This window comes from Balaenoptera physalus (genome assembly GCF_965194825.1).
Source record: "Balaenoptera physalus genome assembly, chromosome: 20".
NCBI lineage: Eukaryota > Metazoa > Chordata > Mammalia > Artiodactyla > Balaenopteridae > Balaenoptera > Balaenoptera physalus.
In genome coordinates, this window is record NC_138901.1 from 53,441,617 (window position 1) to 53,460,883 (window position 19,267).

The 19,267-nt window shown below is 56.2% G+C and overlaps 1 protein-coding gene across 3 annotated transcripts in view; it reads left to right on the forward strand.

The window, feature by feature from the left end:
• The window catches only part of SPNS2 (SPNS lysolipid transporter 2, sphingosine-1-phosphate), an 89,764-nt gene that overhangs the window by 29,233 nt on the left and 41,264 nt on the right, over window positions 1–19,267 (forward strand). Inside the window, exons 8-11 of one of the 3 annotated variants that reach the window (XM_082443833.1) lie at window positions 8,346–8,411; window positions 14,436–14,534; window positions 14,635–14,806; window positions 15,724–18,546. In XM_082443833.1, the coding sequence (XP_082299959.1) occupies window positions 8,346–8,411; window positions 14,436–14,534; window positions 14,635–14,806; window positions 15,724–15,812 (426 nt within the window). In that variant the 3' untranslated portion in view covers window positions 15,813–18,546. The other 2 variants (XM_082443834.1, XM_082443831.1) reach the window with 2 other exon arrangements.

The following is a 19,267-nucleotide window of genomic DNA, read 5'->3' on the forward strand; positions in this document are numbered from 1 at the left end:
TAAATATTCTATATCATATAAAAGTTTGTTCATAACAGTGTTCTTATCTGCTGAAGCAGTACTGAGTATCCTCCTTCCCCCTCTCATCTCTTTGAATATTTCTTATGTTTGTTTATTTGTTGGGTTTTTTTTTTTTACCTGTGTTGGATCATCTTCTGGCCTGGGACTAAGGTGAGGCCAGCAAGGCATAAGGGCACACAATTTAAGGAGGCACTCACTCCCAGGGGCTAACCCTACACTTGTGCAACCCAGAGACTGAGTACCTCTTTAAATTTGGTACCCTATATGTCTCACTTGCTGTGCTCTAGTCCCAGCCCTGATCTACTTTACCTGTCTTTCATATCATTTACTTCTCTCTAAATGTTTTCTTCTTTTTCTTTTTTAAAGTTTTTTTTTAATGTGGACCATTTTTTAAAGTCTTTATTGAACTTATTACAATATTGCTTCTGTTTTATGTTTTTGGTTTTTTTTTTTTTTTTTTTGGCCACAAGGCATGTGGGATCTTAGCTCCTTGACCAGGAATTGAACCTGCACCCCCTGCATTGGAAGGCAAAGTCTTTTTATTTATTTATTTATTTATTTATTTATTTATTGTGTTGGGTCTTCGTTTCTGTGCGAGGGCTTTCTCTAGTTGTGGCAAGTGGAGGCCACTCTTCATCGCGGTGCGCGGGCCTCTCACTATCGCAGCCTCTCTTGTTGCGGAGCACAGGCTCCAGACGCACAGGCTCAGTAATTGTGGCTCACGGGCCTAGTCGCTTCGCGGCATGTGGGATCTTCCCAGATTAGGGCTCGAACCCGTGTCCCCTGCATTAGCAGGCAGACTCTCAACCACTGCACCACCAGGGAAGCCCAGAAAGGCGAAGTCTTAACCACTGGACCACCAGGGAAGTCCCAATGTTTTCTTCTTTGTGTTTTTTAAAAATCAGTCAATCTGTGAGATTATCTCAAGCCTTTCTCTATATTGGTGATTCTACTTTGGTTGATGTCTATTCTGTTTCTGACTGTTTTTAATTTATTAGTTCTGTAATAATGTTGTTTATTGCTTTGCTCCTCCATTTATTCCCTTAAGTCTGCAATATCCTTTTATATCTCATCCTATTGGGGGTTCATTTCATTTTTGAGCTCTTTCTTTATTGAATTACTATGCAATATAGTTTGAAACAATTATAAGGTATTTCCTTCTGCTCCTTCTCCTATCATCTGTCTTCTAGGTTGGGTTCTTTTGTCTTCCTTCCTCCTTTTCTCTCTTCTTCCTTCTCCACCTTTCCCCCTTTCCATTTCCTCTGTTTCTCCCTCCCTCCCTTCCTCCTCCTCCCTCCCTCCCTCCCTCTTCCACCCTCCCCCTCCCTCCCTCTTCCTTTCTTTCTCCTTCTTTCTTTCTTTCTTTCTTTCTTTCTTTCTTTCTTTCTTTCTTTCTTTCTTTCTTTCTTTCTTTCTTTCTTTCTTTCTTTCTTTCTTCCTTCCTTCCTTCCTTCCTTCCTTCCTTCCTTCCTTCCTTTCTTCTTTCTTTCTTTCTTTCCTCCCTCCCTCCCTCCCTCCCTTCCTTCTTTCTTTCTTCTCTCTCTTCCCTCCCTCCCTCTCTTCCTACCTCCTTCCCTCTCTCTCTCTCTCTCTCTGTTTTTTTTTTTTTTTTTTTTTTTGTATGTTTGCATAGTTCACATACTGAGTATTTTCTCCAGCCTGGGTGTGGGCAGCTCTGTTCTGATACTGAATTTGCTTTGATATAGTGTGGGTGACTCTATTTTCTTCTACTATCTTCCTGCCTTCTCTGTGACTGTTCTCTTCCCCAAAGGGTCTGCAGTTTGAGAGTTGAGTGTTAGGTATTCTGTCGCCTGAGGGAATTGCAGGGCTCAGGTAAGGCAGGAGGGGCTTTGTTAGAACACCTGGGCTCTGCTCTCTCTTCTGGGATTTAGGTAAATGCTCTATCACAGGGTTCATTGTACTTAATTACTGGGCCTTAGGCCCAGTAAAAAACAGTAAAAAATTACTGTTTTTAGGCCTTATGTGGAGTCAGTAACTGGAGTCATTTATTCACTTTCTCCACTTTTGCCCATTTCTCCCCAGCAGCTTTTCCCACTGGTTCTCAGTTAAGAGTGGAGACAAAGGACCCCTGCTCAGTTTATTTCCCTCTAGATGTTGGGGTTTTGGAGGATAGCTGTGGGGAGGGAGGAGCTGAGAAGGGTTATATTCTCTACTTTACTCCAGAATTATCTGTTTTTTTTGCCTTGGCTGCCAATATTTAATACTTACCTCATTAGGCTTTTTTTTTCCTTTGGTGAAAAACGTTTCCCCCCCCCGCCCCCCGCCGACACTATTTTTTACTTTTGGGGGAAGGGAAGTCTATGGTGCAATTGCAACCCTCCGTTTTTACACAGGAGTTGCCCCAGATGATCTTTAAGGCTTCTTCCAGCCCAAACTAGATCGTAGCTCTGAGTTCCCTACTGGCCCAAGGAGCAATGTGGCCACCATGACACAGAGCAGAGCCGCTTGGCAGTCACTGAGGCCTTTACATCCGGGAAGGGATGCTGCCCTTCTCAGCCTTGGCGATTCCTGAGCAAGGACCAAAGATGGAGGCCCAGTATTTGCCGAGCCTGGTGCCCACAAGGGAGCCTTGCGTGATGGTTGGCAGGGAGCAGTCAGGATGTGTGTCCATTGTAGCTGTGGTCCGGGTCAGCTAAGGATTCCAGGGTTGGTTGGCTATGGGATCTGCTCTCACCCCTGGGTGGCCCAGACAGCTGGGCCGTGCAGGTGCCCCAGCTTGGGGGAATCTCTCCTACCACTTGGCCCTTGCGGGTTTTTTGGACAAGCCTATTTATTTATTTATTTAGGCTGCGCCAGGTCTTAGTTGCCGCATGCAGGATCTTTAGTTGTGGCACGTGAACTCTTAGTTGCGGCATGTGGGATCTAGTTCCTTGACCAGGGATCGAACCCAGGCCCCCTGCTTTGGGAGCAAGGAGTCTTAGCCACAGGACCACCAGGGAAGTCCCAGCCCTTTTGCTCTTGTGTCTTGGGCTGGAGTAACTGGGCCTTGCCAGAGGCTGCCTCCAAGGGGCTGAGAGAGGCCCACCTACCCTTCCTCTGAGGACCCCACTTCCCTGCTGGGATCTAGCAGGTGTCTCTTCTTGGATGGGCAGCAGAGCCTGCAGTATCAGCTGGGTTCTCCAGGAGGACTGGGGCTCATTCCCCATCTGCCTGCCTACCAGGCTGCTGGGCCCTTGCTGGCCCATGGGAGCTGGGCGGTACCCTTGTGCCCTAAAGACAGTCCCTGCAATTACAGGTTGGCAGGCCCAGGGGAGAAGCGTGCCAGCCGGCCCGGCAGCTTGCTGGTGGCCAGTCTGTGCCAGGCACCTGCATCCTGACTGGCTCAATCACACTGGGTGAAGAGTTGACCTGTGCAAGGGGAGGATTGGCCTTACCTCTGCCTGAGTCTCCACAAGCCCATGGGAGACATTTGCTTTCTCCCTACCTGGGGGCACCTAGAATCCATTCTTTGCAGTTCAGAGAACAGTTACTGCCCAGTTGGAAGACTGAGATGGACCAAAGTGAAGACACTGTCCCTTCCACTCCACAGGGGCTGAGCCTTCTCTGGGGCAGGTGCTCCAGCTTCCCTCCTGCTCCCTGCCCATGCCCACCTGTGCGTGCAGGTGTACGTGAGGAGGGGTGTCTATGTGTGTGAAGGTATGAGTGTGTGCATGTCCGAGTGCAGGTGTGCACATGAGTGCAAAGGCAAGAGCATGTTTGCGTACATGTATACGTGTGTGTGTGCCCGTGTGATTGTGCACAACTTGCTGTCCACTTTATAAGACCACAAGCATGCACGTGTACACACTAAGCTGTTTTCTAGCAAGTTCTGTATCAGGGTCGTCAGCCGCCATCTGTTTGGTTGGTACTCTCGCCACACATATTTTAATACTTAGAATGTCATCCCTGTTACCTGCTTATGTATGTGTCTTTGTGGTGTGTGAGTTTTGCATGTGTGTCCCAGGTTATGGGTCTAGGTATGTGTGCATGGGTCTTGGAGCTCTTGTGTGTGTGTGTGAGGTCTTGAGGATGCATGTGTCTGTGCGTGCGTGCGTGGTTGTGTGTTATGTGAGTGCATGTGCGTGTGTCAGTGTGTGTGTGTGTGTGTGTGTGAGGTCTTGAGGATGCACGTGTCTGTGCGTGCTTGTGTGGTTGTGTGTTATGTGAGTGCATGTGCGTGTGTCAGTGTGTGTGTGTGTGTGTGTGAGGTCTTGAGGATGCACGTGTCTGTGCGTGCTTGTGTGTTATGTGAGTGCATGTGTCAGTGTGTGTGTGTGTGTGTGTGTGTGTGAGGTCTTGAGGATGCACGTGTCTGTGCGTGCTTGTGTGGTTGTGTGTTATGTGAGTGCATGTGTGTGTGTCAGTGTGTGTGTGTCAGTGTGTGCGCGTGTGTCAGTGTGTGTGTGCGTGTGTCAGTGTGTGTGTGCGCGTGTGTGTCAGTGTGTGTGCGTGTGTCAGTGTGTGTGCGCGTGTGTCAGTGTGTGTGCGTGTGTCTGTGTGTGTGTGTGTGAGGTCTTGAGGATGCACGTGTCTGTGCGTGCTTGTGTGGTTGTGTGTTATGTGAGTGCATTGCGTGTGTCTGTGTGTGTGTGGGTGTCAGTGTGTGTGTGTGTCAGTGTGTGCATGTGTCAGTGTGTGTGTGTGTGCGTGTGTCAGTGTGTGTGTGAGGTCTTGAGGATGCACGTGTCTGTGCGTGCTTGTGTGGTTGTGTGTTATGTGAGTGCATATGCGTGTGTCAGTGTGTGTGTGCGCGCGTGTCAGTGTGTGTGTGTCAGTGTGTGTACATGTGTCAGTGTGTGTGCGTGTGTCAGTGTGTGTGCGTGTGTCAGTGTGTGTGCGTGTGTCAGTGTGTGTGTGTGTGTGTGTGTGTGTGTGTGTGTGTACGCCTCTCTGGCCGGGGGTGACTAAAGCCAGAAATATGCATCATCACCGCCCCAACTCGAGGGGGAAATCCTCTTGAGTCTGAAATGGAAAGGCCAGGGGTTGAGGGGCTCCACGCTTCTCAGGCGGCATTCCCAGGCCCTATCACCCAGGGAGACGGAGTCAGGGTGCAGGGAACCATGAACAGGCACTAAGGGGACAAGGGCAGATTTCCCATTTCCCTTTCGGAAGTCCCCTCCGGGGCTGCTGTCAGGAGGGATGGTGGGGCCTGGGAAACTGGAGAGGCGGAGGGACGGGGGAGGCCTGGACCAGGCCAGCAGCAGTGGCCGGGAGGAGGGGGCGGATCTGAGGGACATTTAGGATGCAGAAGGGACAGGAATCGGTGTCTGGAGGGGTGCGAAGGTGAGCACGGCATGTAGGAGCCCCCCGCCTCCCCCTTTCCGTGTCTGGCCGCTTGGGCAGCTTGCTGGCCGCCAGTCTGTGGGTGAGGCCTGTATCCTGGCTACCTCAAGCACCCTGGGCGAGGATAGTAACGTGGGGGGCCAGGAGGAGAGAGCAGGTTTGGGGACCTGGTCAGTGCGAGGGGCCTGTGGCCGTGCAGAAGAGGGCATCCAGGGGGCTGAGGGGCCCGTGTGGGAGGAACTTTGAACAGTCTGCTGGCTACATTCTTCATGTGACTTAACTTCAGACCAGGGCCCTTCTTGTTTGTTTTGTTTTTTAATTGCGGAACGCAAGTCTGCATTAGTTGTGGAGGCCACGGGCTTCTCAGACCTGATTTTCACGCAGCCTGTGGGACCCACTGAAGTTATCTCGCAGCTTTAAAAGCAAAGGCTGTTGGTGGTGGAGGGGGCTGCCGGGGCGCTGGGCCACCCCATCGTTGTAGCGCTGGGGAAACCAAGGCGCAGAGGGTGGTGACCTCCAAGGGTGGCCCCACATGGCCAGGTCACACCTCTTTGATGGAGTGTCCCTCCAGGGGGGGTCACACCTCTTTGATGGGGTGTCCCTCCAGGGGGGTCACACCTCTTTGATGGGGTGTCCCTCCTTGAGCCCAGGCAGCCGCCTCAGGAGACTCTGTAATTACGGGATTAGGAGGTTGCCTCTCCCCAGCTGGGCCTTTCGCCCCTCCAAGCCTCCGCGTGGAGGCGGGGATTTGGTGGCTTGGGGTGGGTTTCCAGGTGTGTCTGAGGAAACCTGGCATCCTCAGGCAGCTTGTTCAGCCTGAAAGGCCCCATTGTGGCTGCAGCCTCCCTCCGATCGGCCCTATTTTGGGGTCAGGATCCACCCTGCTCCAGCTGGAGGAAGGAAAAGGTGTATTTCAGCATGTCCCGTGGGTGTGGGGCAGCAGCGGGGAGACCGCAGCACCCGCAGAGAGCAGGCACCGTGTGGCTGGCCGCCCCGGCTATGGAGGGTAGGACGCCTTTGAGCTGGAAGTGGGAGGAGGGCAGTGGCCTGGCAGTCCTGGTGGAGGTGGGAGTCGAGGGAAAGATGGGTGTGAGCTGCCCTCACGTTGGTCCCAGGAGGCCGGGTTGGCAGACCCTGTGGGGCTGGAATGCGGGTCTGCAGCCTGCCTGGGCCCCGCCTAAGGCTCGCCAGCTGGCCACTTCCTGATTCCCACCCCTGTGGGTGCCCAGCCCTGGGCCCAGAGGGAGGCCCGCCCGGCCCTCAAGCGTTCCCCAGTCTGTGGAGGGCCAAGGGCTGGTGAGACTGGGAGAAGACACCCGCTGCTCCCCCTCCCCAGTGGGTCCTGCCGTCTCCCTCCGCAGCCCTGGGCCACACTCCTGCCCGCCCAGCCTGGTGGGCGCCTTCCAGCCTCCTCGCCCCTGCTTACTAGGGTTCTCTGCCTGGCACGGCCTTGGGGCTCTTCTAGACCCATGCTGATCCTGCCCATCCTTCGGGGCTCTGCTCAATGCCACCTCCACCTGGAAGCCCTCCCCATCCTGGGCTTTCCTCTGACTTCCCTCGTGCCGGCCTCGCCCAGCACTGTGGTCGCTGGGGCCTCTCGGAGTCTCCCCCCGACCTCACCGACAGCTTTCTGTCCCTCACCTGGCCGCAGGGGAGAGGGGCTCACCAGAAAGTGGCTTGATGTGTGACCCTGGGCCTGAGTCTTCTCATTTGTGGAGTGGATGTAATGATACGCGTCTTAGGAGGCGGCTGAGAGTTGGATGGGTGACAGACGTGGACGTGCCTGGCGCGCAGTCAGTGTGCAGGCAGTGGCCCTTTGGTTCCTCTGTCCTGGGTACTCGTGGGCCTTTGGGATCCAGAGCCTGGGCTGCCCCAGGCACAGCCCCGTGACTCCAGGAATGACGAATTCCACTCCAGCAATAAGCCCTTAGAAGCTCTGACAAATGAGACTTTTCCCCTCCTTCTTGCTGCTTCATTAAACTCTTCTTGAGAGAGTGGAATGAGGATTGTCCTAATCCTTTGGCACGAGGTAGGGGGTTCAGGGAGCTGGGAGAGACAGGCACACAGCGGCCTCCAGGTAGCGAGGCAGAGGGTGGGCACACAAGGGTATCCCAGCCCCACAGGTGCCCGGGGTGGGGGTGGGCGCTGGATGGGGGCCGGAAGCCTCGTGTTTCAGGATGGCTTTGCCCTGGGCCAGCTGGCAACCTCAGACAAGCCCTGGCCCTGACCCGGGCATAGTTTACCGTCTCAGCCTTGCTCACCTCCCGGTGCTGCTCTCTGGGTCTGGGAAGGGGAAGGCCTGGGAGGGGCTGTTGATAGGAGGCCTGGACTGGGCAGTCTGGCTGGCATGCAGTAGGCACCTCCTTAGTGTACACAGGCCTTAGGGGAACAAAGGGCAGGGTGGGCAAGCCCTGGACCTTTCTCCTCTGTTTCCCCACCTTTATTTATTTATTTATTTATTTGAAAAAATTTATTTATTTATTATTTATTTTATTTATTTATTTTGGATGTGCCGGGTCTTAGTTGCGGCACATGGGATCTTTAGTTGCAGCATGTGGACTTGTTAGTCGCAGCATGTGGACTCTTCGTTGCAGCATGCCTGCAGCATCTAGTTCCCCGACCAGGGATTGAACCCGGGCCCCCTGCATTGGGAGCGCGGAGTCTTACCCACTGGACCACCAGGGAAGTGCCTGTTTCTCCACCTTTAAACGTGGCCTGGGAGTCCTGGCTGCCTCCCTGGGTGACCTCAGTGGCTAGACCCTGGGGGCAGTCCATCAGGGGGAGTGCTCTTCCCAGGCCCAGGCCCTGGCACTCCTCTCTGGGTCACGGCTGCCATTCTGCCCAGATGGGAATGTCTACCTACTCTGGAGGCTGCCGCAACTGGGAAAACAGTTGCAAACCTCACCCACCCCAGTAAGTCTCGATGGTTCCTTCCTCTGGGCAGCCTCAGTCTCCTTCTCCACAGGTGGGAAGAAACAGCGTGGGGAGGGGCTGGTGACTGAGATCCAGGGAGCCTCATCCCGGCCACCCTTTGTTCACAGGTGTTCCTGGCCCTCGGGGAGCTGCTCCTGTCCTGCAACTGGGCCGTGGTTGCTGACATCCTGCTGGTAGGTGTGGGAGTCAGAACGGAGGGCTGGTCCTGGGGCCTCTTGAGCAGGGACAGCTGGAGTCTGTCCTGCTCAGGGCTGGACTTCTGCTGTGGAGTGGCCTAGAGGTCAGGAGGGGCTTCAGAGACCATGGGGTAGGGGACCAAGGTCAATGAACAGTCACCTTGGACCAGGGGCCTCCCTGACAGTCTCAGACATATCCTTTGACCATCACTCCCATTTTGTAGATGAGCAAATGGAGGCTCAGAGAGGGCAGGTGCCTGAACCAAGGTCACACAGCCTGCAGAGGCACTGAGCCAAGACTGGGGCCCGGGCTTTTTGACTCCAGGCCTCCCTCCCTCTTTCTTGACTGCACTTCTCAGCAAGCAGGCTCCTTGGCCTCCACTCTGGGTGTGCAGACAGGGATGCCGGACTTCAGGGCCACTGAGCCCAGGTGGGTCCAGGCCTCCCCAGCTCCCATATCATGGGCTGCAAGGCAAGGGGCCGGCTCAGGCTATAATGAGGGCTGATGCTATCCTGACCCCATGACTGCTAGGTCCAGAGTCTAGCAGGACCCTCCCCGAGCCTCACACTCTCCGTCCAGCCTCCCTGCCTCCTTCTAGGAGATGTGCAGGGAAATTTTTTGAACACTGAAGGGCTGTGCCCTTGTGGATTACACAGGGTCCCAGACCTGGGGACACCCCAAGATCCCTCCTCCTGCCTCCTGACAGTCCAGGGCTGGGTGGGCATGAGGGAACCAGAGCAGCTTGCAGTCGGCTGAGAACTGTCCTGAAGGGGGGTCTAGTGCAGGGGCACGAACCTGGATTCAGGAAACAGACCTGGGTTTCAGCCCTGCTTCTGCCACCTACTAGCTGTGTGTGACCTAGGCAAGTCACTTTGTGTCGCCGAACCTCAGATTCCCTGTGTGGAAAATGGGGATGAAAATACCTCCTGGATTATTGTGAGGGTGAAATGAGATTATCCATGTAAAGCTTTTGCCCTGTGCCTGGCACAGAGAATGCTGGCTGGGATTCTGATAGCAAGTCAAGCGGTTCCTACTTTCTCATCTTCCATCTCCCAGAGAAATCCTGGCGTCCTGGAATCTGAGTTTGAAAGGGCTGTGGGGAAGTGTAGTCATTTAATTAGCCAACAAAACCTGCTTGAATACTGCTGTGGATGGGAGGCTCACTGTCTGTCTAGATGCTCTGGCCCTCTTCTTGGCACAGGCTCAGTGGATGTAGACAGGGCTGTCCTGTCTTTGACTCCTGGGTGGGTGTATCAGCTGCAGGGCTGGCGGGTCTTCTCTTTTCCTCCCTCCAGGCAGGAGACTTGGGCTCCATCCCAGACTCAGCCATAGACCTGCTGAACGGCCTTGGGCCTCAGTTTCCTTGTGTATAAAAAGGGGTCATCATAACCAGCCTGGCGGGGTAAGCAAGATAGCCTGAAGGAAAGCCCTCGGTATATGGAATCGTGCTGGCAAATGTCCTTTTTTTTTTGGTTTTGGCCGAGCTGCGCAGTACGTGGCACCTTACTTCCCCGATCAGGGATTGAACCCGTGTCCCCTGCATTGGAAGTGTGGAACCGCTAGGGAAGTCCCAGGCGAACGTTGTCCTGAGTGGGGCTGCCCACTTGTCCTCTGAATCCTGCCCCCTGCAGCTTCCTCCACGTCCCCACCCCCAGCCTGCTCCCTGCTCCACATGGCAGCGCTGCAGATATGTGAAGACTGCGCCTGTGTGTCCCCCACCCCCCGCCCACCGTGTCTGTGTTTGCAGATGATTAACCTGGCAGAGCCAGGCTCTTTGTAGAGCTCTGTGTGGGCTGGGGGCAGGAGAGGAGGGGTGAGGGGGCCGGTCAGCCGTAGTCTGAGCCATCTGGGTCTGCTGGGGAGCTGGCTGGCACTGCCCAGGGGGCTGGGCTGGACATGATCCGGCCTACTTCGTGCTCCCCATGGTCCTCCTCTGGCTTGGACGCCTCCAGCCCCTAAAGCTTAGTGGGGCCTGTCACCCCAGGAGGGCTTCTAGCCCCCCTTCCCCTGCCTCCCCACCTTCCCAAAGCCCCTCAGTGGAGGACAGCCTTGTGACACTTTGGTGGCCGGAGCTGGACCAGTCCCTGCGGTTCTTGGAGCTCAGTCCCCTGACAGAGAGAGGGGGAAGGCTCCAGTGGGGAGTGGTCTCCGGCAGTGGGGGGCTCCCAGCTGTGGGGTGGAGGGCAGACAGACGGCAGCGGGGGCCAGGGTGCAGAAGGGTGGGAGGTGACGTGACCTGGAGCGTAAGAAGCTGCGCAGGGGAGAGAGGAGAGAGGGGGTGGTAGCTGGAGTTGGCAGGTCACAGGTAGCTGGGGTTGCTTTTCTAGAGGTGAGGCAGGAGCAGGCTCCAGGGGGCCGGAGGGGAGATGGGTGGAGAGAGGCCAGCAGTGGGTGGGATGGGGCTGGGGAGGAAGCAGCCTGGAGCAAGGCAGGGGCAGGAAGTGTGGCGACACTGGTGTGGCAGGAAGTGCAGGGAGGTCCCTGCTGGCTGCCCTTGCTCCTGAAGCACAGAAGGTGAGAGGGCAGCAGAGCCCAGGAGCCAGGATTCTGGAACCGTCCCCCTGCTTCCACTCCCAGCCCTGCGCCTCTCTGGCTGGCCTTGGTTTGCTCAAGTGTGCAGTAGGTAGAAAGGTGGTACCTACCTACCAGTTACGCCCAGGCTACGCGGGCAGAGTGAGCTGAGCCCGTATCACGCACGTTCCTGAGGGGTTGCTGTGGGCTCCGTGGCCCCATGTCAGTCCTGCCTCAGGGACACGGCTCTCCTTGATCTGCTTATCCACAAGGAGGAGAATCCAGATTCTCTCTGGGGAAGAGATCTCAGGGGCTCTTCAGTGGTTCTCAAACTTCACTGAGCATAAGAATCAGGTTTGGGGGAGCTTGTTACGAATTCAGCTTCCAGGCCCTCTGTCTTCAGAGTCTGATTCAGTTGGGTCCATGTTGGGTCGAGGGATCTTCATTGCTCTCGAATGTCCTGCGTGATCCTGGTAGAGCTTTCCTCAGAGCGCACTGGAGAACACTGGTCTAGTGGAGCCAGCTCCCCAGCTCGTGAAGCCTCTGCGAAATTCTGACTAGTGCAGTCCCTCCCCTTGTTCACCTACTCTCTGACGGGGAGCTCACTCTTTGCACGCTGGGAAGCCCCTACCTCCTGGTGGGTCAGTTAATAAAAAGGACCTTGGCTCGTCACAGCCAAGACCCACCTCCGGCAACCTCCCCCTGCCCGGCGGGGCCTCGGAGCCCCTTGCTTCCTGGAAGGCTGGAGAGTGTGTCTCCCCAGATGAGCTCCCTGCTTCCCCAGACCTACTGATGGGGTCTCTGGCTCCCTCCCCACCCTGCTGTCTGTCTGGGCCCCGCTCCAGCTTACCCACCGCCAGCCGTGGGTAGTAGGGTAGAAGGGGGACTCGCTCCAGGTCTGTCCTCCAGGGTGCTGGAAATCCGCCACCAGGCTCACCTCCCACCTCCTCAGCACATCGCCACGCCCTCCCCCTGCGGGGTCCTCACCCTCCTGTTCTCCCTCTGTCCGGTCCCCGTGCTTCCCTGCCCTGCCTGCTGCCCCTAGGTAGCTGTCTGCTCACTTGTCTGTCTCACCCTCCCAGGGGTGTCTGGGTGGGAGGGCTGAGTGGGGAACGTGAGGCAGGCTGCCAGGGAGTCTGCACCTGGTGACTGGTGCAGGAACCGGTGACCGACTTTCCGCACTCCCTGATGCACGCCCTTGACTGGCGCTGGTTATGCCCCTGGGTATAAAGGCAACAGCTCTTCTAAGAAGGGCGAGTCAAAAACAGAGGGGTTTTTGTCTCGGAATAGAGTGAGCCTGGAGTTTGGGGAACCCAAAAGCCTCTAAACTTCTAAAATTACCTGCTGGGCTCTCCAGCTGCTGGCGGCTCCATGGAGACCCCGGGGACCCAGAACAGGCAGGGGGAGACCTACCTCTCCCGCCACTGGCATCAGGGGCTGGTCCAGGTCCCGCAGGTTGGAGTTCCTGGGAGGGGAGGAAGGGAGGGTCCAACCAGCCCCTGCATGGACTTTTCTGGACACTCAGAGTCCATCTTCGAGGAGGCCCTGCCCTTCTGCCCAGAACCACCAGTGAGTAATCACATAATTATGGGGTGAGAAGGAAGCACTTGGGGAAGGTGCAAAGCTGTGGTCAGTTCCTTCTCAGGCTTGTTGGCAGGTCCAGGTGATGGGTGGGAGGCCTGGCCTCTCTCACCACCTGTACAGAGTGGCTCAGCGCCGGTGACTCCGGGACCAGCCAGTCACCCTCAAGAGTGACTCTCACTGCTCTGCCCTGCCCACCCGCAAACCCCTCTCTCCAGTCCCCGGGCTCTGGCCTTCACACCTTGGCTCACACCGTCCCCTGTCTGGAGTTCCCTTCCCTGCTCTCGCTGCCAGTTAGCAGTTTTCGGGGCTAGGGGTGAGCTTGTCCTCTTGGTTCTTCTCACTGTTTTCCAAATGTTCTATAAAAAATGTGTAAATGTTGCTGGAAGGTTTCCTCCTTGCTTCTAATAGCAGAATGGTCAAAAGGTCAGACCCTGGAGAAAGAGGCCTGGGATCAAATCTCAGCCCTGCTATTTCCTGGCTGGGTGACCCTGGGCAAGTTACTCACCCTCTCTGTGGAGGGTTTCCTCATCTGTAACATGTAGATAGTAATCGTATCTCCCTCATGGGTTGGTTGAGTGGATATATAAAATATATATATGTATATGAGATATAGAAAATGCATACAAGAAGCATTTAATAAATGTTAATAATAATTATTATCATTGTTATTATTCTCTGATGGGCCCAGATTATGGACAACTAGGCCTTGGGGCTAAGGCTCTGGGGTGGGAAGTTTCCCTGTGGCTGCCCTGTTGGGACTGTGGGACCGTGTGGCTTCTACTTGAACCTCCTGCCTCCCTCCCCTCCCCTGCTGCAGCCCTGGGTTCTGGCAGGGCCTCTCCTGAGACCAGTCTCCAAGATGGTTCTACTTGACTTATTTAGTTGGCAAACTTTCAGCTAGTCCCCTCTGTGCCTGGTGCCTTGCTGAACCCCAGGGACCCCAAGAGAACTTAGGCAGGAGCTTTGCTGCTGGACAATATAAGGGTAAGGGGAGGAGGACCATGAACCCTTCCAGCTGAGGGGGATGTGCCTTCAGTTAGGGGTGCACACGAGCTGGGGGAGCTCAGGGCAGGCACCTGAACTCTGGGAAGGCTTCACAGAGGAGGTGACCCAAAGGTCAGTCCTGAAGGCCGAATGGGGATGCTCCAGCTGGACCAGAGAGGGGAAGGCTTGCCAAGCAGAAGGCACAGCATGTTCAAATGCCTGGAAGCTTTCTGCCCCTTAGAATCATAGGGCATTATTTCAGCCTGATGTCCTCCAGGTATCAGATGAGGAACGATAATGAAAGTAACCCTTTATGTAGGTACTATTATTATCCCCATATGGGGATGAGGAGGCTGAGGCACAGAAGGGTGAAGTGACTTGCCCAAAGTCACACGGCTAGTGAGTGGGGGGTGTGGGATTGGAACCCAGACAATCTGACTCCGGAATTCATATTCTTAACCTCCCAAGTGGGCCTTTTCAGCAAGGCTGCCTTCGGTCTCTGCCCAGAGGGGCTTCTTGAGATGGGGGCTGAGCCCTCCACACCACCCCGCCTAGCTGTGCACCCGCTCTTCACCCCACAGCCCACACTACTGCCTTCTGGGCCCCTGAGCTGGGACACACCTGCCCCATCACTGTTGTCACAGCCATGCCTGGTCGCCCTGATTTAACAGCAAACCCTCAAGAGGGGTGGCCTTCATCAGGGGCCTGGCAGCTCCATCCCAGGGGACCAGGGAGCCTTCCTGAGCCTCCAAGCGACCTGATGCCTCAGTGATGGGGCTTCAGGCATTGGGGTCGTCGACCCCCTGCCATCCCACTCTCTTGGCCAGCCTGTCACCCCGCCAGGCTGGTCCTTGGCAGCCGGGGGACAGAAGAGGGCGTGAGGGGACACCTACTCCTTGCCCTCGCTTGGAGAGCTCCCTTGGTGCTTCTGTGTTTTGCAGTCCGTGGTGGTACCCAGGTGCCGGGGGACAGCAGAGGCGCTTCAGATCACAGTGGGCCACATCCTGGGAGATGCCGGCAGCCCCTACCTCACTGGACTTGTAAGGCTGGGTGGATGGCAGGGCTCCAGGGAGGAAGTGCACCTGAAGGCCTGGAGGCTGGTCTGGTGGGCCCGACAGACCCAGCCTGTCTCCTCTGCAGATCTCCAGCGCCCTGCGGGCCGGGCGTCCCGACTCCTACCTGCAGCGCTTCCTCAGCCTTCAACAGAGCTTCCTGTGCTGCGCCTTCGTTATCGCCCTGGGTGGCGGCTGCTTCCTGCTGACCGCACTGCACCTGGAGAGAGACCAGGCCCAGGCCCGGCAGCCAGGCACAGGTACCCCTGCCGCCTTGCACCCATGCCAGGCTCAGGGCTGACCCTATAGGATCAAGGATCACCACCCACCCGCTGAGCCCCTGGCTAGTTTATTTATTTGTTCATTCATTCATTCATTCACCCATAGTTATTACGTCCCTGCTATGTGCCAGGCAAGGTTGCAGATGCTGGGGCGTGAACACCAAGTCCAAGGCCCCATGAAGCAAAACAAACAAGAAACAAACAGAAGAAGTAAAAGATAGAGTATGTTCAAGGTGATAAGTGCTACGGAGAGACATAAAGCAGGAAAGTGGGGAGAGAGGAACAGGTGGGGGCAGGGTGCAGTTTTTGAAAGGGTGGTCAGAGAGGTCCGCACTGCGCGGGGACTGAGTCATGCAGCTATCTGGGGGAAGGTGCTCCTGTCAGGGGGAAAAGCTAGTGCAAAGGCCCCGAGGTAGGAATGGACCTGATGTGTTTGAGGACTGGCAAGGAGGCCAGTGTGGCTGGAGCAGGAGCAAGGGGGCCAGTGGTTGGGACAAGGGTGACAGTAATGGGACCGGAGCATGGGGGCTTTGGGGGCCTTTGTAGGGACTGAGGCCTTACACAGAGTGAGATGGGAGCCGCTTTCTGGTTTCCAGTGCACAAGCCCCAAGGTGTCTGATTTACATCCTAAAAGCACCACTCTGGTGCTGCTGTGTTGAGAACAGACTGTAGGGGGTTAGCGTTGAAGCAGAGAGGCCATAGGAGGCCCTGCAGCCGTCAGGGGAGAGCAGCGGGGCTGGGACCATGGTGGTGGCGTTGAAGGTGGGGAGAACGGGTCGGATCTGGAATGTATTTTGAAAACGGAAGCTAGAGGATTTCGTGACAGACTGTGCCCAGGCCTCGTCCCCAAACACCTTTGCTGCCTCTGGGGCTGGCTGAGCGATTTCTTCCCACAGGGATCCCCGACAGCCAGGACGTGGACAGCAAGGCCGTGGAGAGCGAACGCCTGCTTCCTAGCACAGGTGCCTCCCCAGAGGACCCCTGAGGCCCCTGCCCTGCAGCGAGGAGGTCCCACCCACCCTGCTCGCACCCTTCTGGGCGGCCTCCACTGTATCAGTGCCTCTGCCCACCTTTGACTGCGGCTCCGGGACCCTGGCCAAGCTGCACCTGCCACTTCTTCGCTCCCAGCTAGAGAGCTGGCAGCGCCTGTGGCTGGGCTGGGAATTGAGCTGTCAGCACCCTCGGTGGGAGGCCTGAGCCTGTGCCTGCACCCAGCACGAGGCCACGCCAGCCCGGGGTCCTCAGCCTGGCTGCCAGCGGGCCCGATTAAAGTGTGGCCAGTACAAAGCCCGTGGATATAGGCCTTTAGACAATCTTGTTATTTATAGCCTCAAGGTGTCTCTGCTGGGATTAGAAGCAGGAGACGGGGAGGTGGGCAGTCTGGGCCAAGGATGCAGGGCTGCTCAGTATGGGTCTCTGGGCGTCCCCACCCTGGACCGCCTGCTCTGACCCAGGTTCGCCAGTCTGCAGGGTCAGGAGGGCACAGGGCAGCCCTCTGCGTGCGTTCGCCCTCTGAACTAAAGTGGGGGCTGAATCAGTAGTCTTGAAGAGAGGTTTCTACTCCGGTGCTCGTGTGGGAGTGTGGCTGCAGGAACCAAGGAGGCACTCAGAGGAGTGCCCAGGCCTGCACAGACCCACGCTGGGGGGCTGGCATGGCTGTGCCTAAGGGCCCTGCTCTGCATCCCGGCCTCCGCCCCCACGGGTAGGGCCGGCTCGCTGGGACTCATATTTGCCCCTGGGTTCGGAGCAGCTGGGCGCAGTGGGCCCCACAGGAGATCAACAGCTTCCAGGCGGGCAGCAGTGGGGAGGCATGTTCTTTCCGCCATGAGCCTAAGCAGGTCTCCCCTGCCCTGGTGCCCAGCCAGGCAATCACCGTTCACTTGCTGATCGCCGCCTTCGGTGTGCCAGGCTGGGCCTGCCTCCCAGCAGCTGTAGGCAGAGCAGTGACCCAGACTCACGCTCACCCCCCGACCCTTGCTTGCTCCACCCCTGCCCCCTGTGGTGTCCCCCCTGCCCCTTATGCTGGGTGGGACAGGCTCCAGGAGCTGGAAGCTCCCATTCAGTCTGCACCTGCCACCCTCACCCCCAAGTCTCAGCCCCCGCTCAGGAGCAGCCGTCACCAGGGTGGCCTCCCCCTCCACCCACGGTCTGATGCTTGGCGCTCCTGAAACGGCCGGCCCCGAGGTTAGGAGAGAAAGGATTCATGAGGATGCACGGTAAGGGTTCTGCGCCCGGTTACAGTGTGGGTGCGGGGGAGGGGCGCCGTCCCCACACCACCAGGTGATTCTCGGACTCCCGCTGGGGGTCCTACAATTCAGCTCGACTCTGAGACTATCTACCCAGAGATAGCATCAGATTCCGCAGGGTAAGGGTGCAGCCCTACAAGACTGTCCCTGCCACCCCTGTGCCACGCCTCAGATGCCAATCACAAGTCTAGGCTGTGACCAGTTGTAAATCCAAGGTTCTCACAACCCCTTCCTTGGGTTCCATTAATGTGCTAGAGAACTTAGGAAGCCCATTTACTCACTGTATTGCCAGTTTATTATAAAGTATAGCTCAGAAATAGCCGGATGGAAGAGATGCATAGGACAGGGGATGGGGAAAGGGCGTGGAGCTTCCATGCTGTCTCCAGGCACCACTCTCCCCAGATGTCCACGTGTTCACCAACCCGGAAGCTCTCCGGACCCAGTCCTTTTAGATTTTACGGAGGCTTCACTACTTAGGCATGATTGATTAAATCATCGTCACTGGCGTTTGATCTCAATCTCCAGCCTCTCTCCCCTCCCCGGAGGTAGTTGGCGGGGGTGGTGGAACTGAAAGTTCCAACTTTCTAATCACAAGGCTGGTTCTCTGGCAAGCAGCCTATCCTTAGGTGAGTCCCAAAAGTCACCTCCTTAACAAAGGAAAGACACTTTCAGGGCTCTCATCACCTAGGAAACTCCAAGGGTTTTAGGAGCTCTGTGCCAGAAACAGGATGAAGACCAAATATATATTTCTTATTAGAAATCACAGTATCATACTTGGTTTCTTCTGAGAAGGAGGCAGTCAGTCTGTGCGGGATTCACTGGCTGTGTGACCCGGGCCACTTCCTGTCCTCTCTGAGCTGCAGGCTCCCCAGCTATATTTAAGAGGTGTGTTGCATGTGATTTTTCTAACCTAGACCTCGTGTGATTTCTCACGGGCTGGGTCTAGGTCCACAGAAGCCCAGCTCCAGGGTCTTCTTCTCTACAGTCCTGGGGAGGACCCCTGTGAGATTCAGCTCCCAGGAGATGGGCAGGGGCTTCCCAAGAGTCATCAGCTACCCCCGCCTCTCCCACCTCAGAGTCCTCAGGCTGGGGCGAAAGATCAGAAACCTCATTTATGCCAGTTCCAGAAACATGTGTTGGTACCAGTGGGTGCCCATCTTGGTGTTGGGCAGTGACTCCAACCCTGCCCTTGGACCTCACAGCCCCAGAAGGAACAGGGGAACACTTGGCTGGGCCAAATGAGGCACACCTATGGGCAGAAGAAGGGGTTACATCCCTCAGAAGCTTTGAGGAGTCGGCCTAGGAGCTGGTAAATAGCCAGAGAAGGTGTGGGGAAGGGAATCCCTGGTGGATAGAACAGGCAAAGGTACAGGGGGTGAGGCAGAAGATATGTGATGAATCACGGAGAGGTGTGGTGTGGTCAGAAAGGAGGGGGTATGTGTGTTTTGAGGGAGAGAGAGGAAGCAGGAGAGAATGGCTGGGACCAGAGGGCTCAGATGCCAGCTGAGGAGCTGGGGCTTGAATCCTATCATCAGGGTAGTTCTTTCTGACTCAAGTGCTTTCTGGGGTTTGGGTTGCCAGGCAGGGCAGGGTGGTGCTTTCTGGGACTGAGCTAGACAAAATGCCTCACCAGGAGTTTATACTATGTTATCATCCAAAGTGTTTTGAGGTGGGGCAGGAGCAGGGGGGGCGCTGGTAGACTCTGGGAGGAAGAGACCAGTATCTGTTCTGCAAGCAACCCAACCCCAGCTGTACTCAGCTCCCACCCCTTGCCTCTCTGGGGCTGGTCACTCAGACCTCACTGTGCTGAGGTCACAGGTACAGGTCTCTGAGAGCCCAGCCACTCAGGCTAGGCAGGAGGAGTGGTCAATAGAACACACCTTTCTGGCCAACAGGGCACTTGCTGGGTGTTCCCAGTCTCTGATACTCTGGACTCACTTGTTGGGAATGTTGATGAGGGAACACACTGCTGAGCAGGACGAGGCCCTCAGACCTGATCTGCTCACATCATGTGTTAATTGCTCTTCCTGGACACACGCTGCATTCCAGCTCCCAGGTGCCATCCAGGTATGCAGGTGTGCTTGGTCAGTGTGCGTGTGCCTGTGCGTGTGCCTGTGCGTGCTCATTTCTGTGTTGGTGTGTGAGCATGTGAGGAGGTGTTCATAGGGTCTGGATGAGAAAACTCTTCTTCCCC